The sequence below is a fragment of the Zingiber officinale genome, chromosome 6A, assembly GCF_018446385.1.
Source record: "Zingiber officinale cultivar Zhangliang chromosome 6A, Zo_v1.1, whole genome shotgun sequence".
NCBI classification, from domain to species: Eukaryota; Viridiplantae; Streptophyta; class Magnoliopsida; order Zingiberales; family Zingiberaceae; genus Zingiber; species Zingiber officinale.
In genome coordinates, this window is record NC_055997.1 from 105,529,300 (window position 1) to 105,550,730 (window position 21,431).

Below are 21,431 nucleotides of genomic sequence, written 5' to 3' on the forward strand. Positions count from 1 at the left end.
TCTAATTAATTTTATATTTCATTTATTTTAATTTAAAAATTATAATAAATTATTTATTTATCTATTTTCATATCTTTTCCTTGTTTAAAAGATTATTTTTTATCTTGTTTATTTTTTAAATATTTATGTTAAATATTTTTGTTTTTAATTAATATATTTTATATTCAAAAAATACCGAAACTATATCGACACAATACGATACCGAAACCGTATCGTTTCGGTCCAGAACCGAAACCGGGTCGACATTTTAAACCTTGCATGTGTTTGTGTAACCCTGCTTAACTCCCACAAAGTGCCTAATGTTTACATTGGTTTAGCCCTGCATATGTCGATCAATGCAATGGTTCACAAAATTTATAGGTAATCTTAGCCATATTAATGAGCAAATACTAAAATTTTAAATATTATATCAAATACACAATTAACATCAAATGTAACAAAAAAGTATTTTTTATTGATATAATATAATAAAAATGTTTTATTATTTTAATTATCTATATATTAATTATATGTATATTTATAAATTATTTATTAATAATATGATATGATAGTTTTATATAATATATCTACGTGTATGTATATATGAAGGGGAGCCTCGGTGTAATGATGAAGTTGTTGCTGTGCGACCTTGTGGTCACGAGTTCGTGTCGCGGAAACAACCTTTTGCAATGCATGGTAAGCACATATAATATACCCAATGTGGTCTGCCCTTTTCCAGACTTTGTATTAGTGGGAGCTTTGTGCACTAGGTTGTCCTTTATCTATGTGTACACACACACACACATAAGTGTATATAAAGTGTGACACCATGTCCATACTATCTAAATAAGTTGGTAGTACATATTAGTGTCTTTATATAGCAAAAATACATTTTTCCTCATAGTTAATTATTGGATATTGTTTTCATTTTTCTTTGTTTCCTAATTTTTTTAATATTATTTTTAATTACAATAACATGAATCTGATACAACCAATACTGTAGTGTTTTGCTTGGCTGGACTCATTACTGATACTAAGAACTGGGAGATTTACCTTCCATTTTTGGTGTAAAGGCTGCACTTCTTGCTTCAGAATTATGTTCAGGAGAGATGGAACAGGCTGTATTTGGTTTTCAACATAAACATTATGTTAGTCTCATTACAAATTTTTTATTAGAATAATGTTTGTTGTTTTGTTAGAATGTGTATTTCATATGCCATATGCCATGAATAATAGGAAGATCTGCCTTGTTGCTACTATTGTTTTGATTATGGATTGAGATTTAGTTTTCTGATCCTCTTTATAGGAAGATCTGCCTTGTTACTACTAAATAGACTATGATTCAATCCTCACGAGGGTGTCCAGTTGGTTAGAGGGTTGCATATTTGCTAGAATGGGACAGGGAACAAATCCCGACCTCAGGAAAACTCTTCCCACCCCCTAGCCACTTGGCGATCAGCTATAAGCCGACCTATGATTTACCTCCCTTCACATGACCTGGGACGGGCTGTGAGGGGTGCTTGGGGTGAGCATAATAACCTTTTGCTACAATGAATATTCATAATCAAGGGAAAATATTAAAAATATGTATATTGACGACAAACATATACCCAACAAAGTATGTTAGTCATTCCATCCAATTCATAATCCACAGAAAAATATGACAATTATACAATGAAAAACATATAATGCAACAATAGTAATATCTAAAGGTTTTACTTACGTGCTACTGCAAAGCTTAGTGTTTCACAATGATAGGATTTAGTTTTTGGCTAGAAAAAATCATCAAAAGTTTATTTTTTGAGTTCTTGATCATCAAATGAACAAACTAATTAGTTTATTTATATATTTATTTTTTCAATCCACAGACATGCACCTAGCCCTACAGAAGGCTGCTGAAACTATCTAAAGTAGCCACATATTAGTATACAATTCAATCCCTTGACTAAAACACCTAGGTTTTGTTAATAACATAAGCTTAAATTGTTTATGGCTTCACCTGACCATACTTTACAGTTATAGATGATTGTTATTGGGATTTTCTCTCTATACTGCATAAATATGTGGCTGTAAATGAACTTTGACAAGCTTACAAATAAAAATGTCCATGAATGCTAATGTACTTAGTTTGCTCAAGCATGTTGATTTATCTTATTGAGCTTAAAAAAATATTCTAGCTTGTTTCTTTTTTTGTTATTTTTATAGTATATGAACATAAACAAGTTGAGTATCAATCTTGTTCTTCAAAGTTTGCTTATTTGCAGTACTAGTTGCGAAGTCATTCATTAGAGATTACAAATGTATCATCTCAATTGATAGGCATTTGTTTCAAGATTTTAAATACCCTGTTGAACTCTAGTAATTCATGTTGTGGGGCTAAGGCAACAAACATATGATTTTCTTTCTGGCTTGATATGCTTGGCTCTTGTTGATTAAGTTTTCTTGTCACTATATATGTGGTTCTTGATGCTACAGAAAGGAAGAGGCGGGAATGAAGACTGCTAAATTAAGAGATGAAAAAGATGTTCAAGATAGGCAATTACATGCAAACATAGAGGTGGAACAGAATTTGGAAGAAAATCTTCAGCAGTTGCTTAATCGAGAAAGAGAGCTGTCCTCTCAAGAGGATGATTCCCATAAAAGATTAAAGCAATTATCTGATTCAGTTACAGGGTATAAGAAGGAGCTTGAAAAGCTTAAGAAGGAACTGAGTAAGATTACAAAAGATCGCCAGAGTTCAGGGTTAGTAGATAGCCTGCATTTCTAAAGTTGAGCTTTTTGTATTCTGGTTCCTTTGGAGATTTAACATGGATTAAAATTCTAAACACTTGCTCTCTATAAATTCCTCGTGATGTTACTTCATGTCTCATGCTGTCTTCCATTTCTATTTGCTCAGGTCGAAATATCAGAGTCTAAAACAGAAACTTGATGAAGTAGATCTTCAATTACGTGAGCTAAAAGCTGATAAGCATGAAAGTGAGCGAGATGCTCGGCTCTCTGAAACTGTTCAGAGTCTCAAAAGGCTTTTTTCTGGGGTTCATGGTCGTATGACTGAACTTTGCCGTCCCTCACAGAAGAAATATAACCTGGCTGTCACGGTTGCTATGGGAAAATTTATGGATGCTGTGGTGGTTGAAGATGAGAATACAGGAAAAGAGTGTATCAAGGTATTTCCTATGGAAGGTTAATATTTTATTTAGAATTTCTTTGCTGTCTTTTCTGGTCTCAACTATTGAGTAAATACATTTCTTATGGCTAAGCTACCAGTTCCCTTTTAAAAAAACTAGGTTTCTAAATCATAGTCTATTTGGTAGACTTCTGATGAATAGAATTGTTAAAGACCTATAGTATTCTGTCATGTTTCATCGAGTAACTGTGTATTCTTGTATGACCACTGTTTTATTATTATTATTATTTATTTTTTATAATACACATTTCATTGTTAAATCTTTAATAGCTAAATGCTAATCCTTGCTTAACAGTCATGATGCTTTAGGACCAGAGTACTCTGGAATATAATTGAAATAGGAAAAGTATTCTATTTTTTAGGATATTATCCTTCTCATTTATTTTGTGTCACATATAGGTAGAATATCAACTTTTGAACAAGACATTTCTCAATTTATCTAATACACAGAGGTCGATATTTATAGGCTGCGATCCAATTCCTGAAGAGACTGAATTACCAAAAACCATAGGTTCTGAGGAGTTGCTGGTTATGATGAAGTCATTGGTCGAGATGTATAATCAAAATTTGGATTGCTTTGTTATCCAATGTGCTTATTTTTCTTATGTATTATGCCTCATGATTGTGAAAATTTAATATAACCCTCACATTCCACTCTCTGGCAATCCTTCATACGAATCTCGTCTATCTTCTCCTTTGTGTAACCACTCTTTGCTCCAATCAGTGTGCTTTGATGTGAGCTTCCTCCTTTAGCCTATGATGAACTGCGATAGTCATTCATGTCTAGCCCACGTTGTTGTCTCATCTTCGACATCATCCCTCCTGCCGATGTTCTTCTTTTGGCCTTTGTTATTTGTTTGAGCATTGCACGTTGTATTTATGCCACTTACTTTCATCCAACTTTGCACTCTGCAAGATCCATCTGCCGATTCCTCCACTTTCTCCGATCTATCTATTTGTCTCAATCCGTGCGATTTGTCTTTGCCAATGCTCCTCCTTTGATTTGTAACTTTCTTTAGTTGTCGCATGATGTGGCAGCCATCTTGTATGTATACGATGAAAGGGCTTCACGTTGCTCTTTATCATCTACAGACGTTGACCTTCCGTTTCTAGTTGTTGGTCAAAGGTTGGAAGCAATGCCAACATCGTGAACTTCTTTGCTTGCATAAGCTTATGTCTCATGCATTATCTTTGCAAGCAAGCCCTTGCATGCATGTTATTTCATGCATCTTGAGTCTGCTTTCCTTATCTTTCTAAGTGCATCATTCCACAGATTTCAAGCCTATGTGACCTATCTCTTTATGTGCTTCATTCCACAGATCTCAAGCGAATAAGCCCTACTTCGCATGTGTGTCATTCCACAAATTTTATCTCTCCTCTCTCTGTTGCATCATTTCACAAACTCATCTGTCCTCTCTCTGCATGCATCATTCTACAAACATTTGAAGTTGGATACATCATCTCTTGGTGTGCGTTATTCCAAAACATATCAGTTGAATAGTTGTATGTATTTGTAACAAGTTAGTCTCCATAGTATATTTGAACCAAGTTGAGGTGAAGTGTTAGAGAGAGTAAATATGTAAGGGGGTCAAGAACTTAATATCTCCTATGCATCAGTAATCAATAAAAGTAGAGGGCTTTTTAGGATTTCTTGAGAAGGAAGAAGCCAATGTTTTTTCCCCTTAACAATGATGTTGCAACAATAGGATAAACCATGTGCCTGTCTGACCAACATCATGAGGTTGCATGCTTCTGTTTGCTTTTTAGAATCTTTAAACTAATCATGCCAATTTTAGAAAGAAACTGAAAATGCCGTTTGGTGTTGCTGTTGGTACCAAGGTGCCTCATCTTGTTACGGTTCACTTTTTTTTGCTGTAGCACAGCATGATCTCTCAATTGATACAATTTGAAGGTACTGAAATTTAAGGCGCTGAGAGATAACACATCAATGATATGATAGGCAATGCTCTTGATGTTGATTTACATACAGACTACAAGAGACAATGAAAGTTACGTATCAACAAGAATCAAACTCCAATACTCAAAGCATAAATAAAGAGTTAAAGCAAGTACCAATATTCATTTAAAATTAACATATAAAAATAAAAGAGGAACTACAATATAAAACAAAATCTAACTACTATAAATCCGCAGAAAAATGCAAAGTGTTCTCATTGCGGCCCCTAGCACCTAGTTAAATTCTTGGCAATGCCTCACACTTGGTTAAACTTCAATAACCAACAAACCTTAAATTGGACCAGTCCATTGAATAGGTTTGATCTGGTTCAACTTTGTTCAACTTTGGCTCATCCATAAAACATCTATTTGAAGTTCAACTCAAGTCCAGATTGGAAGCCGATGTTGCATCTTGCCCTATAGAAGTCTAATTAAACCCCAAATTGAATCCAAACAAACTCTGATCAACCCCAAATGAGCTTTTAAATTTCCAGTAAGATCGTTGTTGATGCAATTTCAGTAATTTACTGATTCACTCCCCACTCCCCCAATATCAATTAATAGACAAAAAAAATCAGAAAATAACACCCATGCACACACTTATCTCATGCTTAAGAAAAAGAAATGCTTGAGTATTTTCTTGACAGTCAGTGTCCAAGAGATCCATTGTCTTTCCATTCCTTTACTAATTATTATTGAACTTAACCAACCCTTCATCAATTAAATCTAAATTGTGTCTAAACCAATTTTATTATATATATATATATATATATATATATATATATATATATATATTGAACTTAACCAACCCTTCATCAATTAAATCTAAATTGTGTCTAAACCAATTTTATTATATATATATTGAGCAATGAATTCAGTGTCATGGTTAACTCTAATCCGATCTGTTTTGAGTTAATTAATTTGATTGATTCAAACCAGATCCAACTTGGACTAACCCTGTTTGAATCAAAATCCACATTGGTTCAAAATCAGAATTAATCCCAAATCAATCCTAAATCACATTTAGGTCAGCTATCACTTACATACACAATGTAAAACTTAGTTATAACTTGTATCATGAAATATTTTATTTGTTAATCTGACAAAGAATGGGTGGTCAAAATATTCAGTCTTATGTGACTGTTGTGTACAAAAATATAACATTGCAGAGATGAGAAAATGGATGTGCAGAGCTACAAGAAGGGATAAAATAAAAATATCAATATCTAAGAGCTCCAAGGGATAATAAAATGAGAGTGAATACTAGATTGAAATGGTCAAAAATCACTAGTTATAGTTGGAATAAAAGCTATACCTATCATAGTGTAAGGTGCAATAGATAGGTTGAGACCAAAGAAAACATTAGTAAATGTAATAAAAAATCTAAGGCATGCAGAATATTCTAGATAGAAAACTTTGAGACTTCCATGATCAGAAAACTCATAGGGCACCAACTGCGACTGCAAGTTTTCTAAGGCAACAACAAAGCTTCCTCGACCTATCTAAGATGATAACGAAGTTTTGATGACTTGTTCGAGCTTCAATGATCTGTTCGAGATGACAATGGAACTTCTACTACTTTTGAGATAATGATGAAGCTTTCACAAGATGTCCGACATGACCATGAAGCTTCCATGATGTTTCTGAGTTCCAGTCTTCCACATGCTGCCGAGATGTTGCTGCAATTTTCCACAAGGCGACTGTGTGATGAAGTTAGGCAATTGGAACTTTCTGTGTTTCCATTCTTCTGATCTTCCTTTTCTTTCTGCTCTCCAATTTCTTCCCTTCATTTTGATGTTTTCGGTAACAAAACATCTTGTTTTGGCCAAGTGTAAAATCCCAACTTGAAACGAGATTGCAAACCTTGGTTTTCATAGAGTTCATGAAGAGATAAAATTTATGTGCCAATCTTAAATCTCAAATAGTTGTGACAAACATGACTTTGTCATGATCATGATTAAGAACGAAGCATAATGCATCATTTTTATGGTTTTGTAGATCTTATGTTATCTGATACACCAAACACACTTTATTTTTCTCCTTTTTTTAAAAAAAGTTCTTTGATGATCTGGATCCAATTATCCTATCAATATGACAAATACAATTAGGCTTTTTGATTATTCTATTGGTACTGTTTTTTCACAACCTAGTTTAAGATCTATTGCTTTTTTTGCTTGAGGTATGGAGTTTAAAGAAGAATAATATACCAAGTGTTATTTTTAGATTAACTGATATTTCTTTTGATATTAGTATTTGAAGGAGCAACGACTCCCTCCCCAGACATTCATCCCTTTGCAGTCAATCCGTGTGAAGCCAATAACTGAGAAATTGCGTAATCTAGGCGGAACTGCACAGTTGGTCTTTGATGTGATACAATATCCTATTTGTTGAAAAACTTTAAATTGAATTTATCTTTTCCAATTCAATAGCAAAAAATGTATAGTTGTACTTTTGTGATGATAGATCAATATCTTTTCTTTACCTGTGACATTTTATTATCATTTATTTATTCCCTCATGATGAAACACTATGTTTACATATATGGTCAGAGCAACAATAAAATTGATATTTTTGGTAAATCCCCACCTGTTGTTTTTTTTTTCCAATCTGTTATGTAGTTTTGCACATCCTATTAATAGATTTCATATTAAATATGTAGTTTTATTTAGTTTTGTCAAGGATGTGCATTAGGCTGGTGTTGCCTTCCTCCTTTTTCTTTCTTTCTGTCTTTTTTATTGCATGTTAAGAAATTAAGCACATGCCATCATTCAATTGTTTCTGAACTTTCTTTCTCTTTCGCTTTTTGATTGGGTTAACCATTTTTTTAAAAAATTAGTAGTAAGCTAATACATGATTTCTTCTCGATACTAAGGCTTTTCCATTACTGTTTTGTAATCTTTATTGTTGCAGAAAAAGCTGTTCATGTATCTTATTTTTTGCACAAAACAAACTAGTAAGTTAATACATTAGTTCTTCTTAATGTTAGGGCTTTACCATTGCTGTTTTATAATTTATTATTGGCACAGAAGAAAGCAGTCCATTGTGTCTTATTTTTGGCCAAAATAAATTAATAAATTGCACCAGATATTCCTTCTTTTTCTCCTATTCATTTTCTTAGTGTGCATATAGATGTGGTATACGGATTCTCAGAAATGTCCATTTAAATCCATTTTCTGCTGGTCATTTCGAACCTGAACTAGTCATCTGTTCCTTTAACATTTTCACATTTGATCGATCCTTGGAGAAAGCCATCTTGTATGCTGTTGGGAATACTCTTGTATGTGATAAGCTTGATGAAGCTAAAGCTTTAAGCTGGACAGGAGAGAGGTATAAGGGTAAGTGCTTCATGTATCTGATGATATGATTCCTACTCACTGTGCTGTATAATTAATTATGTTGTATCCTACTTCTCTTAATGTCTCTCTAGTTGTCACCACTGATGGAATTCTCCTCACAAAATCTGGTACAATGACTGGCGGGTTAAGTGGTGGAATGGAAGCCAAGTCAAATAAGTGGGATGATAGCACGATCGAAGGTTAATCTGTTCATTGCCTTTTTGTCTCTTTGTTCAAGAACAATCTTATTTTCTTCCACCTGGATATTATTTATTTCATGCAGCTCTTAAAAAACGGAAGGATCAGCTGGAATCAGAAATGGAGAGTCTTGGGTCCTTGAGAGCATTACAAATAAAAGAATCTGAAACATCTGAAAAGATCACAGGGCTTGAAAAGAAAATTCATTATGCCAAAATCGAGGAGGTAAACATGGTTTTAGTTAACTTTTGAGGCCATTTTCATTTTCATTTTTCGTTGCCATAGTTGATTGATTTGGATAAGATTAATTTGAAGTTGAGAACTCTTTTTGTTTCTGGCATGGTTTGAAATCTCGTACCGTGCCGGGTGAAACGGTTGAGACGTATCATTCTGGTAAATCACTGAAACTCAATACCACTCAACACCAATGTTTAAAATCTCAAGTTGTGTCATAGTTTTGATCATTGATTGAAAAGATAATATATTGTCCCGATACTCGAATGCATGATATTGGTGACTGATTGGAGGTTGGAATAGGAAGGAGATGAAGTGAAGGAAGGAGACATTATCTGTGTTGAGTGAGTTTAGTTTCAATAATTTTCCAAAATAATATGTTTTGATTGTTTCATTCAACATGGTACAAGATTTAAAATCATTCTTGGTACAAACAATGTCTCCTTAGTATGCTTCATCTCCTTCTTCAACTCCAATCCATTATTGACACCGTGCATAGAAACATCAGCACCATACCAAAATAGTATTGTTCCAATCAAAGACCGAAACTTTGGCACGGCTCGAGATTTTGAACCTTGGTTTTTGGATCATTAGCTGGTATTATGGTCTGCCTTTTCGAGGAAAAAAGTTGTATTTACCTAGCTAGAGATATGTGAACACTTCTGTACCTTTTTTTGTTTATTACATGTCTTAACAATATGTCGAAAGGATAACCGGTGTCATATTATTTAATTTGAGAATTGATGATATAAGAAATCGTGGCATTATATTTTTATGAATGTGAAAGGTAATAACACCAGTAATGTGTGCTACAATTCTTTCTAGTTACTGATCACTACTTTTTTGGATAAATGAATTCCTAATTTGCATTTTCCCTAATGCTGAACTTTCAATTTATGGAAGTTGAATTTATTCTGTAAAAGTATACTTGGAATTCATTCTATAAAGTATGCTTGATAATCTCTTGTCATGCTTCTATGGATGTTTGTAGTCATTTTAAGTTCTTGTGTTAATTTAAGTGTGTTGCCTATTGGTTGTGGTAGTCATTCTGAGTTTTTGCTAATTTAATCTTGTTCTTTGCCATTTACATCTCCTCCATCTAATATAGGCTTGCTTTTTGGGAAAAATAAATGGCTTAGTTCATTTATTTCCCATATGTTTCAATGTTGTACACAAACTTAATAAGATCGATAATCAAATACACCTTTTAATTTCACTGATGCATTGCTGACATGGCAGACGGAATACTATTGCAGCAGCATATATTAAAAAATTATAATTTCTTACTTAATTATGTTTATAAACAAATGATTTTGTATTATTTTCTTTCTTCTTTCCCGTCCTTCCTTGAGCCCTAGCTGCTAGTGTTGTATCCCCTTTTACTTTTCCTCTCGGCCTCCTTTTCCTTTGTCTCTTTCCCATAGCTTGCCACTCACCACATCTTTGCAATAGTACTCAGGTAACCTCTACTACATCTTGTTTCCTTCCTATGACTCTAATGCTGCCTTTACTCCAGGGAGCAGATCGTGGAGGGGAAGACTGTACGTTGGGATGTAGTGCAACTATGGAAGGAAAAGGAAAGAGATTCTATCCTTAGTTTACCATGTTAGGAGCGGAATAAGGGAAAGAGTTGGAAATGTCCTATTATGCCCTCGATCTTCCTTGTCACAAAACTAGGGTGTGTGGTGTAGGTCATATGTGTGCCAAGAATAGCAATGATAGGCTTGGGAGGAAGCTCATGGAGAAGGAGGATACTTGGGTGAGAATAAGGATTCACTAACGTGGAAGGATGGAAAGAGGCTTCTGTTCACGAATGGATCAGAATATGGCCAAAAATCAATGTAGATAGATTCACAATCCGTCCTTTGGGTACTCTGCATTTGGTAAATGACCCACACGTTTCGACTCCCATGCCATTTGCGCAATTGGTTAAATAAAATTCCAAAGGGAGATTCTTATTTTACCATGATTTTGCAAGCCTAGCCTGGAGCTGAAATTCCATAAAATTGGCTCTTATGCAATTGGTAAGGGGCTCTTCGTTCTTGTAATCTTGCAATTCACTTTCCACTGGATCTTAAGCAAAGCGTGGACCAGATCCAATGACTTATGTAATTCAGTAAATTTGTCTCCTCTCTCTTCAACAAAGCTGGACCTACTCATTAATTGAAGCAGATCAGGATTTTAATCCATCAAAAGACCTAGTCCATAGAAAATATAACTCAACTTGGGGAAGATGGCTTGTCATGTTGCTTGTGCAGGGAAGGGTCAACACTGCTGTTTCTTGTCTTAGATGAAGGGCATCTGGATCTTAGGGCTGGGTGTCAAGCAAGGCAAAAGTAGCATGCTATAGGTCTACCAAATATGAGGTATGATGCAGAAGGTTCTGTATCTTGGGTGATAGAACTGCCTCTATGAGATCTCCACTGCATGGCGTTATGAGGGTGTTGCAGGACAAAGCCGTTGTTAGTTGGTTTTTAACTTGGTGGTGTCGTGCACATGAAACTGAGGTTAACCTCTCCTATATCCATCACATGGAAGCAAACATAAAACTCACAGCTTGCTTCCTAACTCACATCACTTGATTTGGTTGCTATTGTTCGAAAATGACTGATGCAAGAATATTCTCTCATTCCATGACTTATCCCAATTTTGTTGGCTATTTTTGGGGAGAATATAAAAATGGCAGCCTGGTGCACGAAGCTCCCGCCAATGCAGGTTCCTGGGAAGGATGGGACCACATTGGATCTATTGTATGTAGCCTTATCATGCATTGCAAGAGGTTGTTTCCGTGACTCGAATTCAGGACCACAAGGTCACACAACAATAATTTTACCGTTGCATCAAGGCTTCGGAGATGTATCTGTATCTTATTCTAACTTGTATCTATTCTAATTGGAATTATGTCAGTGCAAGTGCAGCTCCTAGTGACTAACCAAAATATATTGCTAGTGTTTTGGTAGAATTATTTAATGAGTCTTGAAAATAATGAGATTAATCTTAGTACAATCATACAAGAACCAATGCTCCCCTATGATGTATGCCCTTCATTTTCGTATGAGCAAATATAATCAGAAGTCATGATGCTTGTTCACTTTTTTGAATTTTTTGTTTTCTGAAATTTTAATTAAATTATATTTAGAGGTGAACAAGCTAAGTGTAAGGGGAATATAGATTAAATCTCATTATCTTTAGTTTGCTGAATAAAGAACAATATGTTTTTGGTATTGAGTGGTCATGAAGAATGTTGAGTGTTGGCATGAGAAGGTACCAAAATTGTACCATTCTGACAGATATCAAAATTCAGGTACAAAACAATACTTCAAAGCTCAATTACACATAGTAACTCATGTACTTTCATTGACAAGTATTCCTCTTTTAAAGTTTGCTATTACCTCAGTATCTGCCCCCAAAAAATGTCACATTGGAAAATTGGTTGGTTGTAGAATGATCTCTGAATCTTGCCTTGGCATTTTAGTTGAATGACTCCAAATATTTTGGCTGAAGAATTTTCTGTTAAGTTGTTTTTGTTTTGTCAGGTAGTATCTGTATTTCATGTTCAATGTTCATTTGCTTGGTTTTTTATGTATTCTGTTCTTTGCTGGATGTTTATATTCTTCTCATGTTAAAAGATCACATGCAGGCAAATATTCATGAAAAGCTTTCGAAACTAACTGATGAAAAGCACAATATCAGAGAGGAGATTGATCGCCTAAAACCTGAGCTTCAGAAGGTGATTTCTATTTCCATTGCCCCCTTGCCCATATTAGGTGTTTGCTGCTGATCTATCTTGTTTATGCAGTTGAAAACTGCTATTGCTAGAAGATCTGAAGAGATCCAAAAACTTGAGAAAAGGATCAATACAATTGTTGATCGAATTTACAAGGATTTCAGTGAATCTGTTGGAGTGAAGAACATTCGCGAATATGAAGAGGAACAACTTAAAGCTTCTCAAGAAATGTATGAGAGAAAGCTTAGCTTAAGCAATCAAATGTCAAAGTTGAAGTACCAGTAAGCATTCAACTCTATACATTTTTTTTTTTCAACATATCGATCCAAATTTTCAAAGTTAATCTACCGTTAAGCTTTCGACTCTCTACTAACCAGATTTTATTTGTGTTTTTTTTGGTCTGATTAGCCATCAAAATTATGTTATTCAATTGTAACATTTTTATGTTTTATCATACCTATTACCTGCCGTTCATCAATGATCATTTAAGGCTGTACATTTAGTTACTGTATCATAGGCCAAGCTTACCCAGCAACTTGAATTGATCTGCTACTCTTGTGGGCTAGAACAAAAGTGTGTTAGAGCCACCTGATTAAGGACTTAAGGTTTTTTTCTCTAATTGATCATCAAAATCATCTCTTTTTTTAGTTTTGAAATTCATTAGTTCTTTGCTGTCTTATTACCAATTTTTCGTTGATCATCACTAAATGCAGTGTTTTGATATGGAGTAGTTGCCCTCATTGACTTAAATTTCTTTTATTCTCTTGTAGGCTAATAAAAAGGGCGGGTGTTTTTTTTTTTTTTTTTGACAATGTTTTTGACTGATTGGCCATCAAAATCATGTTTCAGTTTTAACATCCATTTGTTCTGTATTATATTGCATTGTTTCCAATGGTTCATCAATGGTCACTGAACATGGTGCATTTGGATAGTAAGTAAGCTGAAGTTATGTCAAGTGACTCAAATTGCTTTGCTTCTCTTGTAGACTAGAGTATGAACAAAAGCGGGATATGAAGGCCCCAATTGCAAAGTTGGAATCCTCAATTGATTCTTTAAAGGAAGACTTGAAAGATGTAAAACAGAAAGAATCTAATGCGGAGAAAGCAGCAGCAGAAATTACAGACCAGATGAAAATAATAGAAGAAAAAGCTGATGGTAGCCTTACAAGTTTGATTTCTCTATGCAAATGAATGCCCAAGTATTTTAGCATCTATGTCATCTATGCTAGTGGTCATTACTTTTGTTGCTTGTTTGCTCTAATTTTCTTATCAGGATTATAATATTTAGGAACCAGCAAATCACTCCCTTTTGGTTACATTTATTCCTATCCAAGTAAAACGAAATGCACACATTAAGTTGGATTTGTTTGACCTCAGGAAAAAGGTCTGAATCACAGAATGAATCTCTTCTGATGGATTGGAAGGGCTTCCTAATTTGTCTCTCTGGTTCGAAGCTTGTCATTCTATCTAATCTTGAGAGTGACCCCTACAACTTGAGGGGTAGATTCAGTTTATTATGCAGAATATTCCACGTGGTATCTTTAAAATAAGAGAAAGGCAGTCTGAAAAACCCACTGTATGATTTTGCATTGCCTTTAAACATGCCATGCCACAAGATAATTGTATCAACTTATATATATATATTAATTTTTTTCAAACAAATAGTGACAAAAATATTCATCCATGAGGTCTATGAATAGGATATACTGCCCCTTATGCAGCATGCCCATCAACCAGAGCCTTTGTCCTATATGATAGGGTGAAAGCCATTAATATTAGCTGGAAATAATTATAATGCGAACTCAGGCATGCCTTTAGTTGTGAAATTGAATACGTTTTCATTTATTAGATCTTTTTGTTTCTGATAAATTTTTTTATGGATACTGAGTGATTATCTTCAGAAGGAAAATGTGTCTGCATCAGCTTTCAGAACTTGAAATTTTCAGATCAAGATTAATGCATTTTGCAGTTACATTTACATTTGAATCCAACATCAATTTACAAATGTCCAAATAAAATGTTCATTGTACCATGGTTTGAAATCTTGAATGGGGTTTTGACCCTAGCCGGAACAAGACAGTTTCATGCCATGCCGAGCGTGTGAGATGCAGTACCAAAGGCATTGAGGAGGAGAAGAGGGTAAGGAAAGGAGAATGAAGGATATTACCTTCTCCATTTCAGGATGCAATGATGAAGTTGAGAGAAAGCAAACAATATTTTGGGATGACGTGACGAAACCGAGAGAAGACAAACAACAATAGGAAGATTCTGAACAAAAAAGAGAAGTTATTTTGCCAAACCCTTGCTTGACCTTACATGACCTCACCAATGCTTGCATGAACCTCCCGACACCATGAAAGTAAGAATGTGACCTTATCGATGTTGCAGAAACTCATGCAAGGCATTTGACCGTCACCATAATGTTCACCCACCGTAGTATGGTAATATCGTGAATGTTACGTTGGTGCTGGGCGGAACAGTAAATTTCATCTAAGTTGACCGACTTGGTGTGACATTTTAAACCATGCTTTATTCGAACCAGTGTCTCGAGAGTAGATTTCTAAATGCAATGTTGGTGTATGTTTAAGATTTTGATAATTTCTAGTTTGCTTATCAATTTAGGATGACAACACATTATTGATTTTCTTTTCTTGTAGAGTGGAAGGTCAAGTCAGATGCGTGTGAAGATGCTATTGACGAACTAAAAAAAAAGAGTGACAGTTTCAAAGGAACTATTGGGAAGCTGGAGCGAGTTATAAATTCTAAGGTTGGATGATGTTTCTTTTCCACTTTGTCTTTCAATTTCCTATAAAGATATTGCTCTTGAAATGTTATGGGAAAAGAAAATGATTCTTGTTCATCCTTAACATCATGGCAGTAAATTAAACTTGTCTATTGATGTCATACTAAGAAGGCTTTCTTTTGCAACAGGAGGCACGACTTGAACAGCTTAGATCTAGTAAGCAAGAGGTGCTTGATAAGTGCGAGCTTGAGCAGTTGAAACTCCCCATGGCCAATGATGGAATGGAAATTGAATCTTCTGGCACACAACCTGTCTTCGACTATACTCAGCTGAGAAGAACATATTTGCAGGAGATGAGAGCTTCTGAGAGAGATAAACTTGAGTTAGATTTCAAGCAAAGGATGGACAATTTGATGGTTGAAATTGAACGAACCGCTCCTAACTTAAAAGCACTTGATCAGTATGAAGCACTACAAGAGAAAGAAAAGGAAGTAATTGATAAATTTGAAGCAACTAGGAAAGAAGAGAAGGAAATATCTGAACGATATAACTCTGTTAGACAAAAAAGGTACACATTTTGTATGCAGAAAATGAATGCCATTGTAATTTGAGTTCTTTTGCAAGTATTATAATTGGCTTATGCAGCATATTGTTGAACGACTCTAGTTATGTGGGGCCTGATATGTCTGCACTATGTGAGGCAAATTTACAAAATTAGTTTGTAGCTAAGGCATTTGTGATTGAACTTCTAGTTACAATTTAATTATTTTTTTTTTCATTTAATATCCAATGCAAGTATTGTCTAGTGGAGCTTTAATTCTGATGAACAGATCCATAATAAATGTTAATGTGGGGAAATTATTCTAGGTTTTTACCCCCTTAGGTTATGCTTTATAGTTATTCCTATATTTCCTTATTACAATTTTAAAATCATACCCATATACGTGCATAATAATGTAAAATAAATTTCCAACACTTTTCTCTCAAATTGGATAAAAAAATATAAGAGAACTCCAACTAGACTTGATAATTGGAGCTAAAAAAAGACGGAAGGATGCCCACAAATTGCACTTCTAGAACTATCTCTTTGTGCTTTCTTTAGGTCGGAGATAAGTACTTTGCTTGCAGTTTAATTATTTACAGGTTTAAGTTTTTCTTCCCCTCTAATCAATCACATTTTACCAGCCTTTGTACATTTCCCCTTTTTTGAACTTGTTAGGTATGAACATTTCATGGAGGCCTTTGATCATATATCTAAAAGTATAGACAAAATTTACAAGCAATTGACGAAGAGTCAAACACATCCTCTCGGGGGGACAGCTTATTTGAACCTAGAAAATGAAGATGAACCTTTCTTACATGGAATCAAATATACAGCCATGCCCCCTACCAAACGGTTCAGAGATATGGAGCAGTTATCAGGTGGTGAGAAAACGGTTGCAGCCCTTTCCTTGCTCTTTGCAATTCACAGGTATTTCTCATCAGCAATATTCTGATTTTCTGAGCAGCAAATTTTTGTGTTCCTGAGATGATGACTTGATTTCACTTGCTCCTGAGTATGCTGGTTGTTGCTTAGTACCAACTTATCTCGTTACTCAACCTTTAGACAATACAGAAAATTGTATGGTTCTATATGAAAACTACTCGATTTCTTTTTAATGCCCATTGAATTATTGGTTCTAAAACATAATTATTTTTGAGGTAATGTGATTATTTTCTGCTCTGATGGATAACTTTGTCTAGCTGTATGTTCTTAAGATTATCTTGCTCCAGAACTTTCAATATTCTTGTCTAAGAGATTTTATAAATTTATGCAACTCGATGTGGACCTTTTAAACTAATCATTCTTTGATTTAAATTAAATGTCTACAGTATGCCAACTGCTAAGCTAGTGGTCAAAACATTCTTTTTAAGCCCTGGTAATGCAGAATCACTGCAATGCAAAATTCATTCTTATCTTTTTCTTAATGTTCAGTTACAGGCCATCTCCATTCTTTATACTTGATGAAGTTGATGCAGCTTTAGATAACCTGAATGTTGCCAAGGTTGCTGGGTTCATTAGGTCCAAATCATGTGATGGTGCTCGGAGCAGCCAAGAAAGTGATGGAGGATGTGGTTTCCAGAGTATCGTGATTTCACTCAAGGACAGTTTCTATGACAAAGCTGAGGCATTGGTTGGAGTTTATAGAGACTCTGATAAAAGGTGAGTCTACTTTGTAGGGTTTAGTAATTTAAATATATATCAGCAAGCACATCTAACTCAGTTTTTTGTTGTCCTAAATTGCCATTTGCAGCTGTTCAAGAACTTTAACATTTGACCTAACCAAGTACAGGGAGTAATGAAGCTTCGTCAGGAGAGCTTCATCGTGCCTGCTACATGCCTATTTGTTTAAGATGATTGACCCTGATCCAACACAAATTGTTAGTTTCTGATGAATATATTGTAAAAAGGTAGTATGTCCTTGCGTTGTTTGCCACTTTGTTGTCCATTCGTCCATAGCTACATGTCTTCTTGTCTAACCATTTGGAAGAGTTTCTTCAACACTAGCAGTTAGGATGTCTTAGCTTTGTTTACTACAGATACTTCTTGTTCATAAGTATGCAAATGTTGATTTGGGATTTTTGATTTCATATTTGAGGGTGGTTGTTTACCTCTAGCAATTACTAAAGTGCATGAAAATATTGCTAATGACATTTTCAATTTTGCTGTTTGGTTTTATGTAAATTCAATTGGGTTTTCAATAGTAAGTATACTATAACGTTCTAGCCTGCAAATTTGCCTTCCATATGAATAAGGTATTTAATATTGGATACCGCTATTTTTTTTTGAAATAATTATTTTTATTGATTACATTTGTCTTCTACAACCTTACGAAGGAATAACTATTTATTTGGAAATAAAGTGCCCATATATATATATATAAAAGAAAAATGATGTGTTGTTCAATCTTCGTGCCAGACTACTGTACTTGATTGGGTGTGTGGGGCCATTCGGAAATGGTCCATGCACTCGGATGTGTGTGAGAGTCGCGGACGGAAGTTACATGTCTCCTTTCTCTCTCTTTCTCTCTATATATATATTTTAAAATTATATATTAGTTAATTTATTGGTAAGGTAGAAAAAAATTTTTAATCACAATTTTAATTTTGTATACAATCCTTAATTCTAAAAAATTTTATTCCCACTCTCTGCATGTAAGGTTTTATTTGTTTCAACTCTCATGTAAATATTGTTACCTAATTATCTCTCAGATTTTTTAGGTACAAAGGTTTGTATAATTCCTCTTAAAGTTAATATTTTACGCTAGAATCGAGTATATTTTCTATTAAATTAAGCATAATTTTTTTCCTGTTTTAATATAATTCTTCCTAAATTTAACACTATTTAAATAAAAATCTAATATATTTTCTATCCAATTAATATCATTTAAAGAAAATCTAGTATATTTTCTATTCAATTGAGGTGGAAAAAAAATTGTACTCAATTTGATAGAAAGTATACTAAAATGAGTATAATTCTTCTTAAAGTCACACTTTATAATAGAATCGAGTATATTTTCTATTAAAATTGACCCTCATATCTTTTAGATACAAATAGTCTAAAAACAAGTATAATTCCTATTAAATTCAGTATTTTAAATTAGAATTGAGTATATTTTCTATTAAATTGAGCACGATTTTTTTCTTACTTAATATAATTCTTCCTAAATTCAACATCATTTAAAGAAAATTCAGTATATTTTTCATCAAATTGAGTATCATTTAAAGAAAATCTAATATATTTTTCATCCAATTAAGATGGAAAAAGAATCATACTCAATTTAATAGAAAATATACTTGATTTTAGTTTAATGTACTGAATTTAATAAGAAATTATACTCATTTTTAGACTTTTTATACTTAAAATATCAGTGGTAATTAGGTAAATATATTAGAATAGGGAGTGAAAATAAAATTTTTTTCCAATGAGGAGTGCATGCAAAGTTATGTTTATCAATGAGGACTGCATGTAAAATTTTCCAATATATATATATATATATATAGTGTAACCCAGTAACTTTTGGGTTAACATATTGAGTCCAGCTCAGTGTAATCTAGTAATTTTTAAGTTAATATCCATTTCAACTCAGTAATTCTTAAGATTTAAGGTTAATATAGTGAATCCAATGTAACCCTCCAAATGTTGATGACTATTACTACCACTACGACTATCGGCATTATTTTTTGGTATAAATGACCGATCTCTTGTATTCTCCGATAAGAATACAATCCGTGATGGGTATAGTCACCTCTCATAATTTAGCCAGGGTTAAAGATCCTGACTACGCCATTAAACAAGAAGGCAAAAATGTCCTTTGATACTTCTTCATTGGTCGATCATAATTTTTTTATACTTCTCCATTGTTACACTTGTAGTCACCTATCAAGCTTCCACACCTACGCACTTCTCAAATATATGACTTACTTTTTGTCAACCACATTAAAATAACTAATCAAATCCACTCCTGTTTGTCAAACTATTTAACTTAGGAAAAATGCGAGTGATATTAAATAATACCTCTCTCCCTAACTTTTCATCTTTTCCTTATGGAGTTCTAGCTTGATGCATAAATAAAAACAAATAAAATATGAGAGAAATAAATTTCACACGCAGCAACATAAACATAAAAAATATATGAAATGAGAAAAGTGATCGTCAAGACAAATAATAAATCAATGAAGGTATAATTTTCCTTAAGATATGGTAGGAAAAATTTACTTTTTTTTAGACCTTTGATTAATTTCAATCAATTGACTAGGTTTCAAACGTTGAAAATTTGTTTTTCGTAACAAGTAACTTGAATAAGGATAGAATGGCAAATTCGTAGACTGCAAATTCATTTTCCAGGTGTGAAAAATTAATGTTTAAAATTATTTGAATAATAAAGGATTAATTTGATGATATAATTAGAACAGTCAATTTTGCGACTGTCTTGAGCTTCAGCCCAGTCCTGCTATCCATCCCCTATTGAGGAGCTCCTCGATCTATATTTTCTGCGTTGACCTTGATTTTTCAGATAAATACATCCCGTCGCTCGATCAGAGTTAGGTCCGACAGAAGAAAATAAAGAACCAGAAGGTAGATCTGATGAAAGATGTCATCTTGTTGTCAAATTCGAAAGTACAACCCATCTCCAATCGGCTTCTCTCAAATACCTTAGGAAAATGAGATAGTAAACGGGTCGATAAGAGAAAATCTAGGACTTTTCTTTTGAAGATATATAAAATCGGATTAGGAAATCTCCATGTCGGTTTCGACGATGAAAATGGGTGAAATTTAAAGGAACAGAGTTAGAGGAGAGATCTAATTTAAGTGTGCTTGCGTGCGTAGAGTAGCTTCAATCAGAGAGATCTGTCTCTACCAACGGATGTAGTAAATTGTTAGAACTATAAATGAATCAAGTATTCGTGAATAAATTTGGTGTTCAATTTGATAAAAATTTATTTATGTTTGTTCAATATATATAAGATTAATTAAACAAACAACCTTGAATAGCTCGTTAAGCTAAACAAATAAACTTGAACATATATGCGTTCAACTCGTTAACATTCGTGAAAAAGTTTGTAAATAACGTTCATGAACAATATTCACGAACCATATTTATTAATAATACTTTTTTCAATATGTTAAATAAACAATAAAATAAAATAAATAAATTTAAGTTATTAAGTTCAATAACTAAGGAAATAATTAAAAATTTCAAACAATCAAACAAGTTTAAATTAAAAGTTCTATAACATCTAAACAAACCATGCTCAAGTTAAGCTTGAACCAATTCAAACTAAACTTGAATTGAGAGCTCGATAACATCTAAATGAACTAAGCTTAAACTAAGCTTCAAACAAGCTCAAACTCATAAAAAATAAATCAAGTCAAGATTGAATAATTATTTCAAAAGTTTAGTTCATTTTAAGCTTGGCTCGATTCGGCTTGATTACCTTATTAAATAAATTTGAACACTCTAAAGTTCGGCTCGACTCGACTTATTTACAGTCCTACTCTAACAATAGGGATTCGAGGAGGAGAGAGCGG

General features: G+C 33.7%; 1 protein-coding gene across 1 annotated transcript in view; it reads left to right on the top strand.

Moving 5' to 3' along the window:
• The window catches only part of LOC121997246 (structural maintenance of chromosomes protein 1-like), a 32,453-nt gene extending 14,434 nt beyond the window's left edge, over positions 1-18,019 (top strand). The window contains exons 5-18 of the mRNA XM_042551568.1: positions 2,455-2,721; positions 2,876-3,146; positions 7,373-7,497; positions 8,348-8,457; positions 8,550-8,657; positions 8,741-8,880; positions 12,530-12,619; positions 12,689-12,897; positions 13,602-13,771; positions 15,273-15,382; positions 15,547-15,926; positions 16,578-16,829; positions 17,334-17,561; positions 17,653-18,019. Coding sequence (XP_042407502.1) covers positions 2,455-2,721; positions 2,876-3,146; positions 7,373-7,497; positions 8,348-8,457; positions 8,550-8,657; positions 8,741-8,880; positions 12,530-12,619; positions 12,689-12,897; positions 13,602-13,771; positions 15,273-15,382; positions 15,547-15,926; positions 16,578-16,829; positions 17,334-17,561; positions 17,653-17,698 — 2,506 coding nt within the window. The 3' untranslated portion in view covers positions 17,699-18,019. The remainder of the gene's footprint in view (positions 1-2,454; positions 2,722-2,875; positions 3,147-7,372; positions 7,498-8,347; positions 8,458-8,549; positions 8,658-8,740; positions 8,881-12,529; positions 12,620-12,688; positions 12,898-13,601; positions 13,772-15,272; positions 15,383-15,546; positions 15,927-16,577; positions 16,830-17,333; positions 17,562-17,652) is intronic.
• Positions 18,020-21,431: the final 3,412 nt, after the last annotated feature.